The sequence below is a fragment of the Phascolarctos cinereus genome, unplaced genomic scaffold, assembly GCF_003287225.1.
Source record: "Phascolarctos cinereus isolate Bilbo 61053 unplaced genomic scaffold, phaCin_HiC Scaffold_726;HRSCAF=1367, whole genome shotgun sequence".
In the NCBI taxonomy this organism is placed as follows: domain Eukaryota; kingdom Metazoa; phylum Chordata; class Mammalia; order Diprotodontia; family Phascolarctidae; genus Phascolarctos; species Phascolarctos cinereus.
In genome coordinates, this window is record NW_027556098.1 from 347,381,980 (window position 1) to 347,407,843 (window position 25,864).

The 25,864-nt window shown below is 41.5% G+C and overlaps 2 protein-coding genes across 6 annotated transcripts in view; both read left to right on the forward strand.

Moving 5' to 3' along the window:
- Positions 1-12,523, forward strand: part of LOC110195162 (ecto-ADP-ribosyltransferase 5-like) — a 28,195-nt gene extending 15,672 nt beyond the window's left edge. For 4 of the 5 annotated variants that reach the window (XM_020967788.2, XM_020967789.2, XM_020967791.2 and 1 more), the window contains 4 exons: positions 116-216; positions 1,837-1,945; positions 9,066-9,765; positions 11,937-12,523. In XM_020967788.2, the coding sequence (XP_020823447.1) occupies positions 215-216; positions 1,837-1,945; positions 9,066-9,765; positions 11,937-12,043 (918 nt within the window). In that variant the 5' untranslated portion in view covers positions 116-214 and the 3' untranslated portion in view covers positions 12,044-12,523. The remainder of the gene's footprint in view (positions 1-115; positions 217-1,836; positions 1,946-9,065; positions 9,766-11,936) is intronic. The other variant, XM_020967787.2, reaches the window with a different exon arrangement.
- Positions 12,524-15,032: 2,509 nt separating this feature from the next.
- LOC110195250 (ecto-ADP-ribosyltransferase 5-like) lies at positions 15,033-25,508 on the forward strand. Its single transcript, XM_020967910.2, is given in 6 exon segments — positions 15,033-15,170; positions 19,467-19,543; positions 21,843-22,238; positions 22,241-22,589; positions 23,827-23,859; positions 24,365-25,508. Coding segments are annotated over 5 exon segments (942 nt in total). The 5' UTR covers positions 15,033-15,170; positions 19,467-19,477; the 3' UTR covers positions 24,463-25,508.
- The last annotated feature ends 356 nt before the right edge of the window (positions 25,509-25,864 follow it).

The following is a 25,864-nucleotide window of genomic DNA, read 5'->3' on the forward strand; positions in this document are numbered from 1 at the left end:
CTCAATTGGTATGTATCAGGGTTACATCTCTGAATCAATTTTGGATCAATAGTCCAAAGTTTAAAAGTGTGAGAAGTTCTCTTTAAAAGTTTAAAAGATTTCCCTTTTACCCTAGGGATCACCATACAGTGCACTGAACTAGCCAGGTCACTGTTAATCAATAACCAGGACCTTTCTGAATTTGAAAGCAATCATTCTATGTGGAAAACCTGAAATGTGATTTTTTTCAAGTATCTGAGATTTATTTTATTGTCATTTGTCTCTTAGATTCTACTTAAGCATTTTTAAATGTATTATTTATTTATATATTAGGATTCTTTTCTTGTTAAATTTTAAGTTCTAAATTTTCTCCTTCCCTCCCAAACCTCTCCTCCCACTGAAAAGACAAGTAATACAATATCACTTACACATGAGAAACCATGAAAAACATATTTCCATATTAGTCATATAACCAAAAAAAGCAAGAAAATTATACCTCTATTTGCATTCACTTCATCAGTTCTTTCTCTGGAGGTTGATAGCATTTTTTCATCATGAGTCCTTTGGAATTTATCTTGGTCCATTTTATCAGTCAAAATAGCTAATTCTTTCACAATTGATCATCATTACAACATTGCTGTTTCTGTGCACAAAGATCTCCCAGTTTTCACTTCATTTTGCCTTAGTTCATATAAGTCTTGCCATGTTTTTCTCAAACCATTCCCCTTGTCATTTCTTGTAGCACAATAGTACTCCATCACAATTGTATGCCACAACTTGTTCAGGCATTCCCGATTGATAAACATCCCCTCAATTTCCAATTCCAATTTACTACCACTAAAAGAGCTGTCATAAATATTTTTGCACTTATAGGTCCATTTCCTTTTTCTTTGATCTCTTTGGGGTATAGTCCTATTAGTGGTATTATGGGGCAAAGGATATGCACAATTTTGTAGCCCTTTGGGCATAATTCCAAATTGTTCTCCAGAATGGTTGGACCAGTTCACAACTCCACCAAAAATTTGTTAGTGTGCCTATTTTCCCTTATCCCCTCTAGCATTTCTCACTCCTGATAGGTGTGAGGTGGTACTTCAGAGTTGTTTTAATTTGCATTTCTCTAATCAATAATGACTTAGAGCATTTTTTATATGACTATAGATAGCTTTGAATTCTTTGTCTGAAAACTGCCTGTTCATATCCTTTGACTCTTTCTCATTTGGGGAATGTAGAGCCCTTTTTTTTTAACAAAGGCTTGTCACTGTCTCAGATAGGGGCTGCCATGGGGCAGAAGTTTATGCCATCCCTGTTTAACACATAAGGAAATAATCAGGTCTTTATTGAGTCTTTTTTAAGATAGATGACCCAGGGCAAGTCACTTAACCCCGATTGCCTCACCAAAAGAAAGCAAAAAAAAAAAGAAAAGAAAAATGTTAACACATAAGTATATTTTAACATATGATATAAATGTTTCCTTATTCAAGACACCTATAAATGTTACCCCAAATTGTCTTCAGGAAGAGACATCCAGGGACATGGGGGAATGATGCCATTTTGGACATCTCTAAACTAAAAATGACTTGGATTTTACAACGTTAAATTAAATAAAATTGTTTCTGGCAGTAAGAGTGTGTCTTGTTCCTAAAAGGCAGAGTACAGTATTAATACTCTTTCCCTTAACAATAAGGAATGGCAAGTTGGTCAGTTTGACTGAAGCATAGAGTAAACAAGGGGAAGTAATGTGAAATCAGGAAGGTAGACTGCAGCTAGATTATGAAGGCTTTTAACCTCAAACGAGTTTGTATTTTATCTTAGAAGCAGAAATAATAGACTTTTCATTTGTTTGTGTTTCAATTACAGGGATAAGAAGAGGCAAGAAGATCTTAAAATGAATTGTAAATGGAAAATCATCATCACCACAGTTATAGTTGTTATGATCATTGGGATCATTGGGCTGGTTATATATGAAGTAAGTGGCCATCTTATCCACAGACACTCAGTTTCAGGTGTCAGAGGTGATCCCCACAGGACCAGAAGATCAAACCATGACAACTTGGCAGCCAGGATTGAGGCTGGCTGGTGCAGTCAGATAGGTTGACATGGAAGCCCTGAGAAGCCAGGGTGCCTGGGATTTGGACCCCAGGGCAGGGTTTGAATTTGGGACTGGGACTAGGCTCTAGGGACACTGAGTTAAGGACCTGAAACTGAGGTCAAGTAGCACAAAGCAGGAACAACTTCCCACTTCCCTCCACCCCACCCCCATTTCTCCAAGCCAGGTACAAGACAGAGAACTAGGGAAAGGTGAGAATTTTCCCCTTATCACTGATGCTGTTCACAGCGACCACACTGGGCTAAGCAGCTATTCACACAGCCAAAAAGATGGCAGAAGGAGACTCAACTCTGTTTCCAGTTTTAAAGATGCAGGTATCCCATCAAAGGAGTTTATCCTACTCACATAGTAGGAATGCAGCAGGTTATAGTTTAGACAAACTAGGCATGCTCAAATGATGGTTTTACACAAACACACACACACACACACACACACACATTCTGGATATCTTTGACCCCCTCTAATATACTGGGTCTAGAACATTCTTCTGTTCCCCCTTCTGCTCTCTCACCTCACCTCACCTGCCTCAAAGCATCCCTAACTTCCTTCTAAGCACAGGTCAGGTGTCACTGACTATACGTGGCCATTCCTGATGCCTTGGTTGTTACTGCTCTTTCTCTATCAAAATTACTTTATATCTAGCCTGTGTATATTTGGTATGAACTAATCTCTGTGTAGGTGTTGTTGGAATGCCATTGCTCCAAGGATAAAATACAGTCAGCATTTAAGGCCCTTCCCAGTTTGGGTCCCACATGGGTTTTCTGAGAGAGTGACACAGTCAGACATTGGTCAACTCTGGTGCATCCATATGATTAATTGATTCCAAATCCAATAGACCATGTCATTATCTAGTCCTCATCACTCCATCTTATCCTCAAGGATATTGTAAGAGACCTTGTCAATTACCTTATGGGAATACACATCTGCCATGTATGTAGAATTTCTCTGAGGTTTTATCTGTTCAGAGGGTCTGTATATTCAGAGCTGGAAGGGAGTGGAGGGTTCAGCCTCTCTGAATCCCTTCATTTTAAGTCTGAGGAAAGAGTCTTGGAAACATTAAGTGACATGCTCAAAGTCACACAGGTATTAAGTGGCAGAGGTGGGATTCAAGGTTCAAAGTCAGGCCTCTCACTCCAATTTCAATGTCCTTTCCACTTTTGCAGTCACATAAACTCATCAAAAAATGAAATTATCTTAGTTTAGTGTGTTGAAGCCTCATGGTTTAAAGGTTATTGAGTCCAACCCATTCATTAATCTTTTTGTTAGTCTGAACTTAAGAAACACCAAACAGAATTAGCATTTGCACATACATAGTAGAAAAGGGAAAATGGGTTGTGCTTGAAACTGCAGGTCTCTGTTATGTGTATCTTGATTTTATTTTTAAGTATATAAGTTCAACACGTAGTTCTCAAAATTTCCTATTGTCTGTGCTTCTTTTTGGCCATCCTTCTATTCTCTTCTCTATACTTAAAAAAAATAAATAAAGATGTCTCAATGATTCTCCTCTCTCTCTCTCTCTCTCTCTCTCTCTCTCTCTCTCTCTCTCTCTCTCTCTCTCTCTCTCTCTCTCTCTCTCTCTCTCTCTCCCTCTCTCTCTCTCTCTCTCTCTCTCTCCCACTCTCTCTTTTTTGCTAGCCTCTCCCTGTTTGAGGAAACTGAGGCAGAGGTTAAATGACTTGCCGATGGTCACACAGGTATCAAGTATCTAAAGCCAGATTTGAAGTCAGGTCTTCCTGACTCCAGGCCTGGCACTCTATCCATTGTGCCACCTAGCTGCCACCCACAACCTCTTAATTCCTAACCTAGTTCTCAAGCCTAGACTACTCCATGAACCTTCTTGTTGGCCTTCCTGCTTCAAGTCTCTCCCCACTCCAGTCCATCCTCCCCTCTTCTACCAAACAATTCTTCCTAAAGTGCAAGTCTGATCATATTCTCCTACCCCTCCCCCCAAGCCCACCCCCAGCCACTCCAGTGGCTTCCTGTTACCCAGGATCCAACAGAAAGTCCCGCTAGGTCTTTAAAGCTCTTCATAAGCAGCCTTCTTTTTACTTTTGCTGTCTTCTTACACCTTAGTGTCTCTCATGATCTAGTGGCACTGCCCTCCTTACTGTCCTTGGTCCAAAAATTCTCCCTCTCCCAACTCCCTAAATGTTCACTGGCTGTCCCTCATGTGTGGAATGCTGTCCTTCCTCATCTTCATCTCCTGGCTTCCTTTAAGTCCAAGCTAAAATTCACCTTCTAAGAGAACCCCATCCAGATCCCCTTAATGCTGGTTTTTGCTTGATTATTCAGAAATGTCTGACTTATTTTCTTGGCAAAGATACTGGAATGGTTACCGCTTCCTTCTCCAATGGGTTCCCATTTTACAGATGAGGAACTGAGGTATATAGGGGTTCTGACTTGCCCAGGGTCACAAAGCCAGTAAGTGTCTGAGCCCAGGTTAGAGCTCAGATCTTCCCAACTCTACTGCCACTGCTCTAACCTCTGCACCGCCTGGCTGCTCCTTAGTGCTGGTGCCTTCCCTCTACTGATTATTTCGAATTGTGACATATGAGAAGTTCAAGAGACATAGTTTCTGAGTAATTAATAATTTTATTCATCATGACTAGTAGATAATTAATAAAATGGTCATTTGGCTTTCATAAAACAAAGACCCTGCCTGGAAACGCCTTTGGAAAAGTGTGTGTCCCTGAAGATGGAAATCAACTCTGGTTAGTAATCAATAGGGGAGGGGAAAAGGAGGGACATATTGATGAGCAGGTGGGCAAAAAGTCTGCAGTTCCTCCTGCAGAGAACAGGACCTAATCATGAGACTCAGCCACCTCCAGCAACCTGGGCAAAAGAATCCCTCTCTACCCACACTTCACTGGCTGGTTTCCCCCTTCATAAGCTGGGTCACCCTAAATGCTAATGGAAGGCTCCAAGGACAGACGGAGGCTTATTTCCTATGGGCAAGATCTGGCTTAGACTAGATTCTTTTTGTAAGATCTCCTAGTTGGGTGCAGTCCTACTCAAGATCAAAAAGCACATACCCCAAAGGTTTGGGCAATCTCATCTATCAGCAATGTCCTTTCAGAGACTTGGCTCAATAACCTACAGGGGTGTATTTCTGAATGAGGAAATAGAAAGGGAGAAACTTAATCTCAATTAATGATATTAATATAAGAAATAATCATTTCTCTCACAATGCATCCTCTATTTGTCTTGTTTGTATATACTTGTTTGCATGTTGTCTCCCCCTGCAAGCTCCTGGTGAACAAGGGCTAGGTTCTTTGCCTTTGTTTGTATTTTCAGTGCACATAGTAGGCACTTAAATGCTTTGTTGACTTGACTTCTCTGCAACTTATAGAGAATTTACTAAAATGTTAAAGGTTAAGTGACTTGCTTAGGGCTGTATAGCAAATGTGTCAGAGACAAGACCAGGTTATCCTGACTTTAGGAATGTCCTCTATGTACTATGCAGTGCTACCTCTCTCACTTGAGTGGCAGTGTGGTGTAATAGGCAGAGCACTGGACTTGTAGTCAGGAAGATCTCAGTTAAAACACCATCTCAGACAATTACTAGCTGTGTGATCCTAAGCAAGTTACTTAACTTCTCAGTGCCTCAGTTTCTTCATCTGTAAAATGAGGAGGTTGGGCTCTAAAGCCCTCTCCAGCTCAAACTCTAGGGCCCTACTATAACTGTCCACAGGGAGATGTAACAAAGTCACCCCAAAGTGTTTAATATTTTAGTCTCATTGCTTGTCATGCCCTCTGTGAGTGTTTCTCAAATTCAAAGAATCTCTTCCTTTACCATATTGCTAACATCAGGGTTTGTGCTTTGGATTATCATTTGATCATCAAATCCCATAGCAAAAGCATGGCACAGATAGGCTTGATGCTGACTCTTCCAACCCCTGATAAGCATTGGCTAGTCAGATCCCCAGAGCATGACTGACAAGTGCTTCCTTCAAGGGTTCTGGGGCCTCTGGAGCTTCTATTCCTATAGCTCATGAATCCAGCATCTTTCCCTAATTTCAGTCACCTTTTAGTATCTCCCAACATCAATTTGGTCACTTGCTTTCTCAATATCAGTGAACATGAATTAGATTTTACAGAGGGACATTGACTGGGAAAATGTAAACAAGAGCCCAGTGTAAGAATTCCAAATCCTGAGTCACACTCTCCTTTATCATTCCAATCCATGGGGAGAGTGTGTTCAAACTTGCTACTACTAGTAGTAATTCAAGAACATTCTCTACTCCCCCAACCTGCTGATGTTTCAAAGCTTACAAGATTAAGACCTTTTCTGTTCCTGTCCCCAGTGCTCAGTTACCTAAGATCAGGGGTGAGCAAACATGACAGAGGAAGAAAAGTGTTGCCACAGCCACACAGCAGCCCAGGTGGAGAGTGAGACAGAGGGAGCAGCAGTCAGCTCCTGCCATTTCTGCTACCTCTCGCTCCACCTGAAGGGTCTCTTAAAAGCTGCCAAGCGAAAAAAGAAAGATTGCCTGTGCCTTTTGTGTGCACATTCAGTTCTGGCCCCTTAGCCAATTAAAAGGCTTTCTATCACCATCCAGTAAGCTGACAGGAGAGTCAAACAACACCTGTGACAGCAGAGTGCTGGTAAATGTTTAATAACCAGCTTACTGGGGGGAGGGGATGTACATTTGACATTTAAGCTTAATTTGCATTGTGAACATTTTCTCCATCACTTTCTTAAATCTAGATAATCAGGAAAACAATAAATCAGGCTTTTATTTGTAGCATCTGTTGATTTCCAAGGTGCAAATGCTCACACTGAAAATTTAACAATTGGATCTCCCTAGTGGTTTAAACTGACTCCAGCACACCTGCCTGTGCCTCTCCATTAGGCATCCCCAGAAAGAGGCTCACCAAGCCTCCATGTGGGTTGGTGTCAGAGGATATTGCACATACTCTACAGAGTGGACCCTAATTGGCCAGTTCTCCTTTATGCTAATCCAACAGCAAAAACAGAAAGTCAGGATGAAGAGATTGTGCTGAAGACTCAGTGGATCATGTTATCTGTTTTTTTAATGTTTTATTTTATTTTATTTTCAATTCACAGAACAAAACAAATAATTGCAAAACACAGTATAATTAAAAAAAAAACAACTGATTGCACATGAAACTGCAAATCTACCATGTACAACTTGTTATTCTGTCCAACAAACATAATCCTACCACCGTCTTGGGAGGGGAGAGGGAGTAGGAGCACAAAGCTTAACTCATTTCCTGAGTAGCAATAGTCCCACCAATTTCCAAGTCTCACCCAGCTCCCAAACTTGTATCCCAGGACCCTGGCTTCTCAGGACTTCCCTTTTGACCTGGTAGCAACATCCAGATCGGATTTCTGGGATTCAATGTCCCCATAAATTAAGCTCACACATCCAGAACTGCACTCCCTTTACCTCCAACTGAAAACGGCAAACAAAACAAAACAAAAATGCCAAGCCCAATATGGGGCCACAAGACCTACAGAGAGAGGAAGGTGCCCTCAAGTCCCTTTCCTAATTACTACATAGTGACTCTGCTGTAGATGAGCAATACCTTCACCCCAGGACACTACCAGAAAGAAAGTGTGACTGTGCCTCCCTCAGGGGGATTTAAAGACGGACAGCTATGATTACACAGCCAATAGAAAGTGGCTGCTCCCTGCCATGTGCAGACCACTATAGGATGTCTTCTCCCAGAAGTGAGTCCCTAGCATCTCCCACATGAATGCCTACATCTTTGGGCAGGGGTGAGGACCCTGTGGCCTTCCGGTTTCTCATCTTAACAAAATTTTTTAAAAAACATGAAGGTCAGAAAGGAATGTTGTTAAGGGAGATGGGCAAGTCAGCCAGATAATTAGATCATAGATTTAAAGCCAGATCATAGATTTAAAGGACTAGGAGAGGCCATGTAGTCCAAGCCTTTCATATAGCCTCATAGGCAGATCTGGGAGCTGAATGCAAGTCATCTGGATTCACTTTCTCCCACTACCAGACGACCCCTCGAGTTTGCCTGAAATGTATGTTGCAAAGATAAAATGGAAAATATCTGATATTCTCAAGGTGCTCCCATTCTTCTGAGTGCAGGAGGCTGGGAGATCAGAAAACACAAGACACACACAAGCTACCTGGATAGTTGGTTTTTAAGACAATTTTCATTCCTTACCCTTTAATTTCTGAATCTCCTCAGTGATGTATGCATGGGTGTGGTCATTCTTAACCACTTAACCACATTACTTAATGACTGTTAAGTAATAGCAAGATAGTTCTTAACAAACATGTAATAACAACCACCAAATCCTCTATAAAGTCTTTGAATCTCGAAGACTGAATGGACCCAGCCAATTCAGAAATTCTTCTACATTCTCTTAGTCAAGGCTCATATTTTGTTGGGATACCAGGTGACCCACATGCTTAACAAAAGTTTTGTAAAAGATTAACAAAAACTTTTGACATTTGTCTACTGACAGCTTCAGAGCAGTTCTCTCTGGTGGATCTAGCCCTTTCATCAGCCTCTCTTCATGTTCTTCCAATGCTTTTCCAAAGACTATGAGAAACCAGAAATAATGGTGGATGCCTATAATCCCTGCTACTGGGGAGGCTGAGATTGGTGGATCACTTGAGTGCCAGAGTTCTGAGCTGCAGTAGGACAAAGCCAACGAAGTGTCCAAAGTAAGTCTAGCACCAACATGATGAGCCCATGTTAAAGACAGTGGGGAGAAGAGTGTCAGGGGAGCAGGTAGCACCAGGCTGCTAAAACATCAATGCCAAACAGCTCCCACTGCACTTCCAGACTGGATAAGATAGGGAAACCAAATCTAAAAAAAAAAAAAAAAAAGAGGCCAACTAGGTCTACTTTCGCTTTCATCACCAGGTGGTTCATGTCTCTGATTACTTTCTCCATCAGCCATTGTTGTTGAAATCCTAAAAATATGTAGAGAGTTATGATATTCTAAATGCAATTGAGGTTCCTTTTTCCTTTTCAGGAAAATGTTGAAATGCCAGAAAATGTCATTAGCCTTGAACACAATGCTTTTGATGACCAATATGTGGGCTGTGAAGAGACCATGGAGATGAGGGCAAAAGAACTCTTAGCTCAAGAAAGGGCAATGAACTCCAATTTCAATGAAGTTTGGGAAAATGCAGAAATTGAATGGGAAAATATGTCTACGGAAAAGAAAAGAATGAAAATGCCATTTGAAGTTGCTGTCATTGCCTACACAATGGAAAAAAAAAAGATCTACCCAGCCTTTAATCAAGCAGTGAGAAAATGCTGTGCATCCTGGGAGGCTTATATGAACAACTTCCACTTCAAAGCTCTCCACTTCTATCTAACCAGAGCTGTTCAAATCCTGAAAAGATCCTGTAAAGATGTTTACAGGGGTATCTCCGTGAAGCAGTACCCCGATGGGACAGGGGAGATGCGCTTTGGTCAACTTGCTTCAACCTCACTGAAACAATATGTGGCCAGAAGATTCACAAATGGCTCAGGGACCCTTTACAAGGTGCACACCTGTGAAGGGGCTCCCATTGAACATTTGTCAGCTTATCCAGATGAAAAGGAGGTGCTGATCCCACCATATGAGGTGTTCAATGTCTCTAGGTTCTCAGAATCTGAAGGCTTTCAAAATGTTGAGCTAAAAAGCACAAGAACATTTAGCAAGTTTAACTGCGCCTACTTAGAAGGTGAGCTGGGGTCTGGCACAAGGCAGGGCTTGGATTGAGCTCTAGAGAGATCAAATTTGAGGTCATAATAGTCGAGCTGGCGTTTACTACAATGTTGTTCTTGGATCAAAAAGAATTGGGTTCCAATTTCTGCTCTTACTAGTTATGTGTCCAGTGGTTAAACTAGAGAGCCACTGATGGCTTGAACTGGAGAGTCACTGGGGTCCTTTCCAACCCTTCCATTTCCACTGATGCCCTTGGAGAAAAATAAATATTTACCCAAGGACACACAGGTGGTAATTAGAAGAGCCAGGATTGAAATCTAGGACCTCTGGGCTCCAAATCCAGTGTTTTTGTGGTACCGCAGCACCCTGGATTAGGGTGAGAGAGTCCCAACAGGCATAGTCTCTGAGTACTGAGAAATTGGGAACTTCTGCTGCCAGTTCCCAGAAGCAGTCACTCCTGGAGCCCAGCCAGTGATGCTGCTCCAGGAAGATGTTCCTTTGGACTTGAGTACAAATAACAAGGGAGATTGAGCAGCCTCCATTCCTAGTGATAGCTTTAGAAGAACACAGACCCTCTCTGTCTAGAAGGCATGGGCATGATCTAGCCTGGAAAGGCAAAGACTGGAGACAACACATTTAGTTATATCCCCCAATCAAATAGACTTCCTCAGGATCCAATTGGTTTCCCATGACTGCAGGTCTCAAATGGAAGATAACTGACCACTCTTAGAGGATGTTGCTGTTGATGTTTAGGTAGGGGACGGACTCAATAGCCCTTACAGTCCTTTCCAACTCTAAGCTTCTGTGGTCCTATAGATAAGATAGGTGACACATAGTGAACCATGTGACCTGGATGGCCTAGAGGCAGTGTGGTCTAAGGGAGAGAGCACTGCATTAGGAGTCAAAGGACCTGGGTTCAGATCCTGGCTATGCTACTAACTACATGTGTGGCTTTGGGCAAGCTACTGCTTCATTTCCCTGGGCCTCTATTTCCTCATCTGTAAAACAAGAGAGTTGAATTAGATCATTTCTGAGGTCCCTTTCAGCTCTGAAAATAAATCTATACCTTAGATTCTGGTATTCTCATGCACTTCATGTCTGCCATGATCCTCTCTGGAGACTCTTTCGAAGAGGTAGAGGGGGGTTGGTAGAGGCCACCAGCAATTTTTTTTTTTGGTGAGGCAATTGGGGTTAAGTGACTTGCTCAGGGTCACACAGCTAGTGTTGAGTATTTGAGGCTGCATTTGAACTCAGATCCTCCTGACTCCAAGGCTGGAGCTCTATCCCCTGCACCACCTAGCTGCCTCAAAGCAGCACGGCACCATGAGCAATTTTCAGGAATAGAAGATGCACGCCCAGTTCTGCTGAATGAGCAATGCAGAATGGCCTGGGATGGGACTGAGATACTTAGAGAACTGGGACTTAGAGCATAGAGGAAGGAGCCTAGGCAAACCTTGTTTGATCAGGTCCTTCCTAAAGGTGTGACGGAGCCAATTACAAGTGATGGGCTGAGCTGAGCTGAGGGCTGTCTAAAGCCCAGCTCTAAGAAATGAAAGCATTGATTTCTGTTTCAAAGAGAGAACACAATTAATTTACTACAGGGCCCTGGTAAGAAATCTCTCTCCTCTTCTCCATCCCTCTCTGGGTCTCCATCTATAGAGCCTGCAGGAATCCTGTCCGACTACCCCCAGGAACGCCTATCCCCACCCCACTCTGTCCAATTTGAACAGACTTGGAGACATGCTCTCTGCCCAGGAAGCTGCTAAGATTCCATATAATCAGAGCAGCTAGATGGTGCAGTAGATAAAGCTCTGGCCTTGGAGTCAAGGGGATCTGAGTTCAAATCCAGCCTCAGACACTTGACATTTACTAGCTATGTGACCCTGGGCAAGTCCCTTAACCCTGATAGCCTCACCAAAGACAAAAAAAAAAAAGATTGCATACAATCCACACCAAAATAGAAGAGGTTCCACTGAGGCTATAGACCTGTGAACCTGTGCTCAGTTCAGAATGTCCTCCAGTATAACCCTATCTGTGGTACCCTCTGATAAGAGGAGGTCAGGGATAAGGACAGGAAGAAAAAAGCAGACCCTGACTTTTAATCTTCCAGCAATGATGGGAGGGGGGAGAATGGGGGCAGTCTTCCAAGTTGAACTCATACTTGCTCCTATATTCTTTCCTCTCCAGCTTTTGGTAATAAGGCAGCAGTCCGTGGACAACTGACAACCATCTTATTCTCTGGAGTCCTCACTCTGGTTTTCCAAGCTCATTCCCAGACTTTGACAGAGTTGTGACTACACTGGGGACCAGTATACACAGTGGTATGCTGGTAAATGTTTACAAAATGGCTCTTCCCCCTCCCAAAAAAGGAATCGGAGTTGGAGCACTTTTAGATATAATCTGCATTGTTAATATTTTCCATCATTTTCTTAAGTCTAGATTAGTAATAAAATAATAACTGATGTAGTATTTGCCAACTTCTAAGTATAAATACTTACACTGAAAATGTAATAATCAGATTTCTCAGGCAGGTTGGAACTAGTTCTAGAACATCCTGGCGTGTAGGTCTCTCTCAACGCCATGGGCTAAGGCAATGTCTGCATAATCTACAGCTCAGCTAGGGCACATTGGAAAGGGGGATAGTTTGAGTCTGGTCTCATCTTTCCACACAATAATCCATAGAAGGTGCTAACATGGAAATGTTTTAAAGGCTTCATCTTATCACAGATTATGAGATTATCAAGTTGAAATAAAAAAGAAATGATTTCTCACCATTAGTTGGCTTTTATTCTTAAATCACAGTCATTTTCCCATACACATCCACCCTTTCAGCTTTCCCTTGAACAGAGGAAAAGAAATCCAAAAGACTCGCACAAACAAAGCCAAAGCAACCAAGATTAGAAGGGAAGCAGAAAGCTGGGAAACAATTTTTACAGTCAATGTCTCTGATAAAGGCCTCATTTCTAAAGTATATACAGAACTGAGTCAAATTTATAATACAAGTCATTCCCCAATTGATAAATGGTCAAAGGATATGAACAGGCAGTTTTCAGAGGAAGAAATTAAAGCTATCTATAGTCATATGAAAAAAAATGCTCTAAATCACTATTGATTAGAGAAATGCAAATCAAAACAACTCTGAGGTACCACATCACACCTATCAGATTGGCTAACACAGCAAAGCAAGAAAATGATAAATATTGAAGATGTGGGAAAATTGGAACACTAATGCTTTGTTGGTGGAGTTGCAAACTGATCCAACCATTCTGAAAATCAATTTGTAACTATGCCCACAGGGCTATAAAAATGTGCATACCCTTTGACTCAGCAGTACCACTTCTAGGTCTGTATTCCAAAGAGATCATAAAAATCAGAAAATGATCCACATGTAGAAAAATATTTATAGCAGCTCTTTTTGTGGTACAAAGAATTGGATGTTGAGGGGATGTCCATCAGTCAAGGAATAGCTGAGCAAGTTGTGGTATATGAATGAAATGGAATACTATTGTGCTGTAAGAAATGATGAGCAGGCAGACTTCAGAAAAACCTGGAAAGACTTGTATGGACTGATGCTGAGTGAAGTGAGCAGAATCAGGAGAATATTGTACACAGTAACAGCCACATGCAATGACTAACATTGATAGACTTATCTCTTCTCAGCAATGCAAGGATCTAAGACAACTTCAGAAGACTCATGATGGAAAATGCTATCCACATCCAGATAAAGAACTATGAAGTCTGAGTGCAGATGGAAGTATACTATTTGCTCTCCTTTTCTTTTGTCGTTTTGCTTTGTTTCTTCTTTCTTGTGGTTCCTCCCATTAGTTCTAATTCTTCTTTACATCATGACTAATGTGAAAATATGTTTAATATGAATGTATAAGTAGAGCATACATCAGATTGCATGTCATCTTAGGGAGGGGGAGGAGAGGGAGAAGGAGAAAATTTAAAACTCAAAATCTTGTGGAAGTGAATTTTGAAGACAAAAAATAAATTGTGTGTGTGTGTGTGTGTGTGTGTGTATATACACACACATATATGTAAATCCTAAAGACATAGGGACTTCTAGAACCCTAAAGGTCTGGAGATGGCTGAGCTTTAGACCAATTTTATTTTAATTTTGCTATCTTCAGTCACATAATTATGATAACATAAATAAAAGAAATGATGATAACATAAATATGATAAAGTATGCTAAGTCTGAGTCTGTAGATGCCAGGGCCACAACAGTGAGAGGAGAGTCCAGAGAGATAGAAATGGAGCTCATGAGCTGGGTACAGAAAATAGATTTCATTTTTTGGTATTTTGAGACAAATCCCTCAATGCATATCCACATAGTTCAGGAAGTGAAATCTCAAAGGGGCTATGTCCAAAAATTATTTTTTTTTCTTGTTTTAAGTTCATTACATCTCTGGCAGGAGATGAGTGGTATATTTCATCTTCAGGCTTTCAGACTCGTCCACCATTTCATTGATTGGAGCTAGGTTTTTCAAAGTTATTTTTCTCTATAATGTTGTCATCATTGCCTAAACTGTTCTCCTTTTCTGCTCACTTTTCTCTTCATCAGTTCTTTTTTTTTAGGCAATTGGAACTAAGTGACTTGCCCAGGGTCACACAGCTAGTGAGTGTTATGTGTCTGAGGCCAGATTTGAACTCAGGTCCTCCTGACTTCAGGGCCGGTGCTCTATCCACCACACTACCTAGCTGCCCCCTCTTCATCAGTTCTTAAATGTCTTCCTAGTTTCTCTGAAGTTATCCATTTCATCATATTTTATGACATGATAATGTTGCATTACATTCGTATGCCACCATTTGTTTAGCCATTCCCCAATTGGACAGCATCTTTCTGACCAGAAGCTAATGTAAAAGAGATACTCATGATACTTTATGTCCATATGGATCCTTTTCCTCTTTCTTTTGATTTCTTTGGGGTCTAGGCCTGATAGAGATATAGCTGGATCAAAGGGTTTGCTAACCCTACTCTGTATCTCAAAATCCCTATATACATATGTTCTCACAAATCCTCTTAATCAATAAACACTTGTTAGTGGCATCTATGATGTGCCAGACATTGTGTAAATGCTGGGGATACAAAAAGAAGCAAAAGGACAAACAACAACAAGAATCTGGAGGGGTGGGAGAGCATGTGGAGATGGAGGGGAGGAGAAAGTGCAAAGGGCACATGGAGCAGAAGTTTGAGAAAAGACCTTGGATGCAGATGATCCTTCTTTCTGATTCAAACTCACCTCGTCATCCTCTTTCCCAATGCCCACAACCCCTTGCTTTTCCTGCTCAACAGTGACTGGGGGAAGAGTGGGGGAAGTGGTTTTATTTCCTTCCTATTAAAGTCAGAGCATTGCCCAAAGCCAGGTCAATAGCTGACAGAAAAGGCAACACCAAGAAGAAAACATAGGATAAAAGGTAAAGGAAACAGAAAGGAATTGATATGTGTGTGAGTTGTGAATGGACACAAAGGTAGACTTGCTTGGGTGTGTTAGTGAGAAAACCATAGGATTATGGATAATGACTTGTCAGGGATCATGGGGTCGTAAATTTAGAGCTAGAAGGAACCATCTAGTGCAGCTCCATTATTTTACAGATGAGGAAACAAGCCCAGAGATAATACATTGCTTGCCCCGGGTCACCTGAGTAATAAGTGGCAGAGACAGGCATTGATCCCAGGTCTTTTGACTCCAAAGACAAAACATTTTCTTTGGTAGGAGGAATGGGATAGAGAGTTTGAAGAGGTTTTAAATGGGTTAAAGTAGAAAGAGTCAGGGTTTAAATCCAAGCTCTGCATTTAGTACCTGGGTTATTGTTCAGTCATTTTCAGTTGTGTCTGACTCTTTGTGACCCCTTTTGAGGTTTTCTTGGCAAACAGACTAGAGTAATTTGCCGTTTCCTTCTCCAGCTCTTTGAGAGATGAGGAAACTGAGTCAAACAGGGTTAAGTGACTTGCCCAGGATCACACAGCTACTAAGTGTCTGAGGTCAGATTTGAACTCAGGAAGATGATCTTCCTTTATATCTGAGTAGCCTAGACATATAATTTAACTTGACTAAGCCTCAGTTTCCCCAACTATAAAATAAGAGGGTTAGACTAAACATCTAGGGTCTCTTTGACCACTAGATCTGTGATTTATGATCTTTAAGTGACTTAGAGGGATACACAAAGTTTCTGTGAGTTTGGGAGGCATGGGTGCCTGTTGATGAGTTAGGGAAATAAAAGTAAACAGATGAGTTTGGGAGGTGTTAAGGTATGTTATTTAGTGGGTTTAAGATGCAGTGTGACCCAATGGAAAGAGCACTGACCCTGGAATCAGAAGGACTTCAGTTCAAATCTGTATGACCTTAAACAAAGTATTTAATCTTTCTGGGTCTGTTTCCTCATCTGACAAAAAGGAGTTGAATAAGAGGACTTCTGAGGTCCCTTCTGCTTTAAATCTAAGAGCATATAAAAGTGTGGTGGGAGTTGAGGGAAAAAGGTTCTATAAAAGTATGGGAGGGTAAGCGTATGTGAAGATGAGAGTGGGATGAGAAGTTGAATGAGTACGTGTAGCGATGAGGCTGGATATAATTGAATTTGGATAATGAAGGTAGATGTGAGCTTATGGAAGGATTGTATCCAAAAGGAAGAAGGTGAAGTCGTCCCATTGTCTTCTGATCTAGTCAACTTCATATGAAGAGTACTGTGCGCTATTCTGGATACCACATTCTAGGCATTGCCTCCCTTCTGTGTAGCTCAGTACATAGCAGTATCATTAATGAAAGATCAAATGTAGGCTAGTCTAGAACTTCAGCTTTGAATGGTCAGTTTGAAGTTGATTTTGAAGGGGAACTGTCCCTTTCTAATCCTTGGTGGTTTTCTACCTCCCAAGGGTAGCAAAGACATTTAGAACTAGATTAGAGGGTATTTAGGATTTCTCTTGCCCATGAGGAGACAGGGGTAGAAGAGGAAGTAAGTCTCAAATGATGTCTTTTCTGGGCCCCTGTCCTCCTTCATGTAGCCACCTGGCTACATAGCTGGTGGGAGGCATTGATGAATTAACCATGATGATTATGATGATGCTATTCTCACACCTGACACTCTATTTTACTTCCCCTTACCTTTACCCAGGCTATCTTCATGCCTAGACTGCACTCCCTCTTCACCACTGCCTCTTAGAAGCCCTGGTTCCCCTCAAAGTTCTGCTTACATGCCATCCATCCCTCCTTCTGCAATATGTCTTTCTTGATCCCCATTCGGAATCACAACCCACAGTTTAAAAAGTACTACTTAAGCTATCTTGTATGTATTTTGTATCTATCTATCTACGTGTCTTTCTATCTGTGTAGAGATACTGGTATCTATCTACCTATGTATGTTTGTCATCTCCTTGAATAAGGAGTATTGAAGTATAAGTTTATAAGTATTAAAGTATGATAAGCAGTATAAAATGTGTCTCAAATGTATCTTCTATCTATCTATCTATCTATCTATCTGTGTATAGATATTAGTATCTATCTATCTACTAGCTGGGCAGATCACTTAATCTTTCTTTGCCTCAATTTCCTCATTTGTAAAATGTGGATAATAATAGCACCTACTTTCCAATGAGATAATATTTGCAAAATGCTTTACAAACTTTAAAGTGATGATGATGAGGATGGTGATGATGATAATGATGAAGATGAGGATGAAGATGGTTATGATGTGGGTACAAAATGTAATGAGCTGAAATTCTAAATCATTTGACAACCATTTCCTATTTGCAGTACACTGTGCCAAGCAGAGTAAGGCATGGCCCACACCCCAGAAAGCTACAAGTCTCATTAGGCAAAAATCACAAAGTCACAGACTCTTGGGCCATTTGAAGGAATGAGGAACCTACCACATCCTGAGGAAACCCATTTTGTGTTTTGACAACCATGCCCATTAAGAAATGCTTCCTGAAACTGAGTTGAAATCTGTTTCTTTGTAACTTGCACTTGGTACTGGAAGTCATACAGAAATGTGTAAGACACTCTTACTATGTCATTGCCTCTCCTTGAAGACAGTAATCAGAACTATACACTCATCAGCCTATATACAATATAATAATAGATCATATTCATGTGGTACTTTTAGCCTTGCAAAGCTTTTTCTGTGCATTATTTTTGGTCACATAAAAACAATGCCAGTCAGTGTGTATTAAGTGACATCTTCAACTCCTCACTCACACTCACCCCCATGTAACCAACCTCTTGCAAATCTTGTCATTTTTAACTTCACAACTTCTCTCACATATGTCCCCTTATTGACTTATGAAAAATGCTATCCACCTCCAGAGAAATAATTGATGGAGTCTCAATGCAGACCAAAGCTTACTTTCTCTTACTTTTTCTTGCTTTGTTTTTTCCATTGTCTGTGTTCTCTTCTACAACATAGCTGATATGGAAATATGTTTTGAATGACTGCACACATATAATCTATATCAAAGTGTTTGCCTTTTCAAGGAGGGGAAGGGAAGGAGGGAATTTGGAACTCAAAATTATCTTTAAAATATTAAAATGTATTTTTGCATGTAACTGAAGAAAAATAAAATAAAAATTTATTTGAAGAAATATACAAATAAATAAATATATGTGTGTATGTATGTGTGTAGATATAGATATATACACACATATACACATACACACATACACACATATATACCCTTCTATATAGGGATATGTGTGTATGTGTGTGGAGAGAGAGAGAAAATGAGAGAGAGAGAAAGAGAGAGACAGACAGACAGACAGACAGATCCCCTTTTGTCTACTTGCCCAGCCTAGTATTCTACTTTGGGCTGCTTCAGGCCATCATCATCTTATCCTGAACTACTGAAATGGCCTTCTGGTTGGTTTCCCTGCTTCAAGTTTCTCCTCATTCTCATCCATCCTACACTCAGACAACAAGGATTTTTCTAAACCAGAGATCTAACCATGTTCCCTGCCCTATTCAAAATAAATTTTTACATTTATGATTTAAAGCTTTTTACAATAAGGCCTCTTCCTACTATTCCAGGCTTCTTAAATTTTACTCCCTTCCAAGCACTCCCCAGACCAGCTAATTCCTCAGATACAACACTCCATCATGGCTGTCTCCCATGCCTGGAATGCTCTCTCTCCTTACCTCTGTCTCAGATTCCCTTGGCTTCCTTTGAGACTCAGATCAAAGCCCACCTTCTACAACAGGCCTTTTCCAATTCCCCAAGCTGTTAGTGTCCTTCTTCTGAGATTACCCTCCATTTACATTATATAGAACTTATTGTTTACGTGTTGTCTCTCTCATTAAAATGTGAGCTCTGTGAAGGTAGCAGCTGTTTTTAGCTTTTTCTGAATCCTCAATCCTTACTTAGTTAGCCCAGTGCTTGGCATATAGGAAGTGCTTAAGAAAGGTTTATTAATTGACTGACTGACTGACCAAAGGAATGCAGCAGATCTTTAACGCTAGAATAATAAAGAGCAGAAAGAGATCTACATGGGCTGGAGTGAAGATACCATCAACCCCCTTGAGCCTACCTTCCTTATTTGTTAAGGGTGAACTCAGCTAATAATAATTATAATAAATAGATATAATACGTGTTATACAATAAGATAATATATAATAAGATATATTTATATATAGATATATATATATAATAAGATAAATAATTCTTCTACTTCAGAAAAGTATAATGCACTATGTACATTTAAAGCCTTGCTATCTTACCCCCAGAGAAGCTGGAAATGAAGTACTTTCTCACCATTGCTGTGGTTCTCTATGTGATCCTCATTTCCCAACGAATCCTTCAGGTACCACTCTTCCTTTCTCCTGCACCACACACACACACACACACACACACACACACACACACACACACCAGCACTGAGCAGGTTCTGGAGCCCACATACCAGCTCCTAACTCTAGGTATGGTGGTGACAGCTTCCCCCAAAGTCGGTTCCAGGTGGTTTTTCAACATTTTGAGGAGATGTCTTTTCCGTTGTCCTTGCCCTTCCTACCCAACTTCTGCTGGACTGGAAGCAGAGACCCCTTTGGGTCCATCTTAGAGACCTCTCCATTCAGCCCTCTTCCTCACCAAATTCCACTTCTTCCTAGAAGGCTTCCCAAAGTGCACCAGATCACTATGGTCTCTGTTCTCCAACTCAGAACAATTCCAGAAACAAATTCAGCACTAAGGCACCTGTCAAAGTGAATAGCTATGGTACTATTCTTCTTCTCAAAACAAAACAAGACAGAAACAAAAAACTATGCCAATAAGATAAAATGTAAACTCTTCAGCTGGCCTCCACTATCGGACACCAACTTACCTATTAATAAGCTTTTTTTTTCCATTCTACTACCCTTCTCAGTCTCCTAGGAGATGATATCATGGATTGAGAGCTGGTTTCAGAGCTAGAAAGACCTGAGTTCAAGTTCCATATTGGGTACACAGTGACTGGGTGACTCTAGGCGTGTCTCTTAACCTCTAGTGCCCTGAACAATTCTCTAAGACTAAGTTTCAGAGAAGATACTGACCTGCATTGGCAAACAGAGCTACCTCATCTGGAAGTACCCTAAATCAATGAACCCACAAGTCCAATCCCTATCTCCCCTTCGCACATTCTGTGCTCCATCCAGACCAGATTATTCACAATGTCCTAACTGCAGCTTGCCCTGTCTATGTATTATATCAGACTGTTTCTCAAGTGCCACCTTCTTCCAAAAACCTTCCCTGACACCTCCCAGCTAAAAGTGATCTTTCCTTCCTCCTATATTTTTAGAACCTAACAATAATAATAATGATGATGATAACAGCATTTTTAGAAACATTTTCTAACCTAAGAATATTTAATACATCTTTAAAGTTTATAAAACACTTTACAAATATTATCTCATTTAACCCTCATAACAACCTTCGGAAGCAGGTGCTATTTTTACTCCCTTTTTGCACTTAATGAAATTGAAGCAAACAGAAGTTGAGTGTCTTGCCCCAGGTCACATAGCTAGTAAGTGTTTGAGGCTAAATTGGAACTCACATCTTCCTGACTCTAAGTATAGAGCTACATCTGCAGCTCTGTCTGACTGAGCACCAGAAGGAGACAATATTTGTTGAGTGCTTTTTAAACGTTAAAGTGCTACCTAAATGCCAGCTATTATTACAAAGACAGAAGCCTGCCCTCAAGGAGCTTATGTTCTACTGGGTATCTAAGTATACTTGTATAAAATGACATATAAGTAGATGTGTTTCTGCCTGCTCCAACAACCTCTCATTGCCTAGTCTATGGGAAATCATGCTTATTTGTGCAGATATCTTATCTCCTATCTTCATTAGGTTGTCTGCTCTTTGGAGACAAGGCCTAAATTTTTCACCTTAATATCTCCAGTGATAGGGACCTATACATATTAGGATCCTGACAGGTTTTTAAAAATATCCTAGAAATCTTCCCCTCCAATTGCCTTGTGTGCTGGGAGTTGGGCAGCTGCAAGAAATGGTTTTTGCTAGAGCAGATTGTACCTTATCTAAGGAGACAAAGCAAAGAGTGCTTTATACTGTCATGTCTGACTCTTCCTGATCCCATTTGGGCTTTTCTTGGTGAAGATATTGGAGTGGTTTGCCATTTCCTTCTCCAGCTCATTTTACAGATGAGGAAACGGAGGCAAACAGGGTTAAAGGACTTGGGTCACTAAGGGTCACACAGCTAGTAAGTGTCTGAGGCCAAATTTGAACACGTGTATTCCTGACTCCAGGCCCAGCACTCTATCCACTGAGCCATCTAACTGTCCTCATTTTACAATTGAGAAAACTGAACCCCAGGAAGGCAAAGCATCACAGAGGTAATAACCATCAGAGGAAGGATTGGAACCCATGCCTTCTGACTTCAGAGACAGTGTTCTTTCCAGTCTATTACAACTGCCTGACTGTGCCAAGCACAAGGTTAAGGGTCAAGGATCCAAAGAAAAGTGAAGGATAGTCCCTACTTTCAAAGAGCTCACACAGTTGGGGGGGGGGAGAATATAATGTTTTCTAAACCAATAAAGCCTTATTGACTGCCTGTAAAGCCCAGAGCCCCTATCTCCTCCATATCCTCTCTCTCTTCTTTCCCACCATAGACACGAGGCAAAACACTGACCCTTGACATGGCTCCAGACACTTTCGATGATGCCTACACCGACTGTGTGGAGGACATGCAGCAGGTTGCCCCCATCCTGTTACAGGTAGAGATGGCTAAGAACAAGCTGCTCAGAGAATCATGGGAGGCTGCCACAGCTTCTTTGAAAAACTATCAGAACCTCTCCCTGCCCCCAGGCTTCCAGGCTGAGCATGCACTGGCTGTCATGGTCTATACTAATTCATCCAACACACTATATCGGGAGCTGAACTTGGCTGTGAGGGAACTGGGAAGCTCTACTGAGGTCTACATGGAGCATTTTCCCTTCAAGGCCTTGCACTTCTACCTGATGCGGGCCCTGCAGCTACTGAGGGCTCCTGAGAGCTGTAAGGAGGACTCTGGCTAGAGGTATTCCGAGGCAGGAGAAGCACCCACTTCAAGCCCAGGAAGCTTGGAGATATCATCCGCCTTGGCCAGTTTGCCTCCACTTCAGAGGAGCGGAAGGTGGCCCAGATGTTCAGCAATGCCACCTTCTTTACCCTGACCACGTGTTTTGGGACCCCCATCAAGCACCTCTCAGTCTTCCCCAATGAGCAAGAGGTGCTCATCCCACCCAATGAGCTCTTCCAGGTGTCTAACTTCTCCCAGGATGGAACCAGAAACCTGGTGACTCTAAGAAGCCTCAAACAGACGTGCAGCAACTTCAACTGTGCCTACCTGAGCAGTATTCACCACACCAGGCTGGGAGGTGACACGTTGGAGGGCAAGAATGGGAAGGTCATGGTATAGAAAGAAGAGAAGGGAAGAGGAAGTTTCTTTAGGCATCATGGTGGACCTCAAGAATCCTGGCCTCAGATGTGAAAAAACTTGGTTTCTAGACCCAGCCCTAAAACTAATTTGAAGTTTGAACATACAACAAGTTCATTTCCCTCTCTGGGCCTCAGTTTCTTTCGAAAAATGAGAGGTCCCTTCCAGTTCTGAAATTCTATTATGGGGGGCAGCTAGGTGGCACAGTGGATAGAGCACCAGCCCTGGATTCAGGAGGAGCTGAGTTTGAAGCTGGCCTCAGACACATAACACTTACTAGCTGTGTGACCCTGTGAAAGTCACTTAACCCCACTGCCTAACCAAAAAAAAAAGAAGAAGAAGAAATTCTATTATGAATTGTACTTGGTTGCTGGCCTTCAGTGGCCATGTCCATGAGATATAAAAAACTGGGCCATAGGAGACCTAGAAGTTGGAATTCCTAACTTTTCCATCGAGTCCTTATATGACCTTTAGCAATTTCCGCTTCAGTGATTCCCCTCTCAGAGCCTCAGTTTCACCATCTTGAAAATGGGGCTGGTATCCCCCCCACAGGTGACTAATTGTCATCATCTAATGAGATCATGCATATGAAAACTCCTCGTGAGCTAGAAATTAAGGTACACAAGGGAGGATTGTCATGTTGCCGTATGCAGCTGCTCTATAAACAGAGGCCCACCTCCTCTGCCCGGCCTAATATCAAAGTTCTGGCCAAACTCTCTCTACCTATGACCTGTGACTAGGATGGGGGCTGATGGCAGAGAAAAGAGTCACATCCCCATTTTCCAAAGGGAAAGCCTGAGGCAATGAGACGGGAATCCATACCTTCTCCCTATCCCAGTCCCACTATGTGCCATTAATCATATGCTTAACTATCCTTCAGAGGATGTGGATAGATAAGGCTGAGTCCTTCCTTTTAAAGCTCACCCTCTCAGAGAGGATGACGATTACAATATAGGACATGGCAGAAGAAGGCATGAGGCTGCGGAGACTCAGAGCAGGGAGGGTGCACTTATAGCTGTGGGTTTTAGGAAGCTTTTCTGAGGGAAGTGACATTTCATCTCAGCCTTTCTGTTCTCCAGAAGTGCCAATGATATGCTACAGTAGCAGAGATTTGGGTAAGAAGTGGCGTGGGGTGTGGACCCAGAGTGGAGTTGACATTTTTTCTCTTTGCATTTCAGGAAAGAAGAATCAAAATTGTGTGGTTAAATCAGGTAAGATACCTGATGCTTCCATCCATATTTCTTAGCCATCTTCCCTTTCTTACATGTCCCCTGCCCATGTTCCTTCCCTTTCTCAACTCAACCCCTCTTTTGCATCCCTCTCTTCCCGGCACATAGTGGATATTTAATAAATGCTTGTCAACTTGCCTTCCCCTCTCCCTGTTTCCCCATTTGCCTCTCCTCATTTCCTTCGACTCTCTCTTCCTCTCTTTTCCCCTTTTTCCATCTCATTGATTCCTTTTCTGTTCTCCTCTAATTTTCTCTCTCATCTTTCCTATCCACCCATTCCTCTCCTCCCTCTTCACTGTTTCCTTTCCTCATCTCCTCTCCCTGTTTCTTTTTTTCTACTTTTCTATACTACCTTGTCCTCTTTTTCCTTTCTCAGCTTCCTATTCTACCATTCCTCATCCATTCTCTTTCCCCTTCTTCTGTTTCCCTTTCCTGCCCCTGATCCTCCCATTCCTTTCATTTACTGCCCATCTCTTCTCTCTAACAGGAAACATTAACAGCGTGGTCCTTGGGAAGGTGACCTCATGGCTTTTTGTGGGAACTCAGCTTCTACTTCTCAGAATCTTCTGCTTGAAGTCTTCCTAGAGAGACTTTGGTTTTTTCCTGCCCTAACCACATCAGCATCCCTGATCTCCAATCATACCAGATACCCCCATTAAAGTCCTCTACAATTTTAACAAAGCACTGCAAGAGGATAGCTCCCTGTTGCCCTCTGGTGGTGAATATTCCCATTGCAACCAGTCACCACCTGGAAAGTGTTACACCCACACCAACACCCTGGGGTGGTTTGCCAATTGGGGCTGACTTTTCTGGAGACCCTAGGCTCTGCTTGGCCTCATGCCTCCATTGCGTGACCTATAATTATCTTTTTTTTTTGCTGAGGCAATTAGGGTTAAGTGACTTACCCAGGGTCACACAGCTAGTGAGTGTCAAGTGTATAATTATGTATTAAAAGGAAGCATGGGGTAGAAAAGACTCAGGGTTAGGCTTTGGGCAATGGCCTTCCTTGCCTCTGGGCTCCCTTAACTAGCTAGAACACCCTCCTTTATCTCATTAACTTTCCAGATGCCCTCTATTCTTCTAGGGCTAATTCAAGTTCTGCTCCAAAAAGTCTCCTCTTCCAGGGAGCTCCGACAACCCCCTTTGCCTATCCCACTCATTGGCAATTGACAACCTTATGGTGTTTCTTGTAATGGGTTTTTCTTTCTTTTCTTTTTAATCCAGATGTATGATTTCATTAGTGTAAGGAATTCTGGGTAAGAAAACCGCCTCTATGTTGAGTGAAATGAGCAGAACCAAGAGAACGCTGTACACAATAACAGCCACATTGTGCGATGACTAATATTGATAAATTTAACCCTTCCCAGCAATACAAAGATTTAAGACATCTCCAGAGGCCTCGTGATGGAAAATGCTATCCACATCCAAAGAAAGAACTATGAAAGTTGAATTGCTATTTTATTTTCTCTTCTGTTGAGTTTTGTTTCCTCTTTCTGATGGTTCCTCCTATTGGTTTTAATTTTTACTTAGAACACCACTAATGTGAAAATATGTTTAATAGGAATGTAAATGTATAGCCTATATCAGATTGTGCGCCGTCTTGGGGAGGGTGGGGGGGAGGAAGGGGAAGAAAAATTTTAAACTCAAAAGCACATGGAAGTGATTATTGATAAATCAAAACAAATTAATAAAATTTTTTTAAAATTTTAAAAAAAGAAAAAAGAAAGAAAGAAAACTGCCTCTATCATTTCACTGTGGAACTTAGTGTCTTAGAGAGTTGCCTGAGAAACTGAGGATTACATGACTTGTCCTGGGTCACACAGACAATATGTTTCTACTTCCAGGTCTTCCTGGTTAAGTCTCTATCCACTATACTACACTGCCCCTCATTGTGGGCTCATATTATTTTATTAAACTTTTTATTTTTGTATTGTCTCCCTGATATGTCTAGAGGCTCTTGAAGACTTCCATTTTTCTTCACCCATTG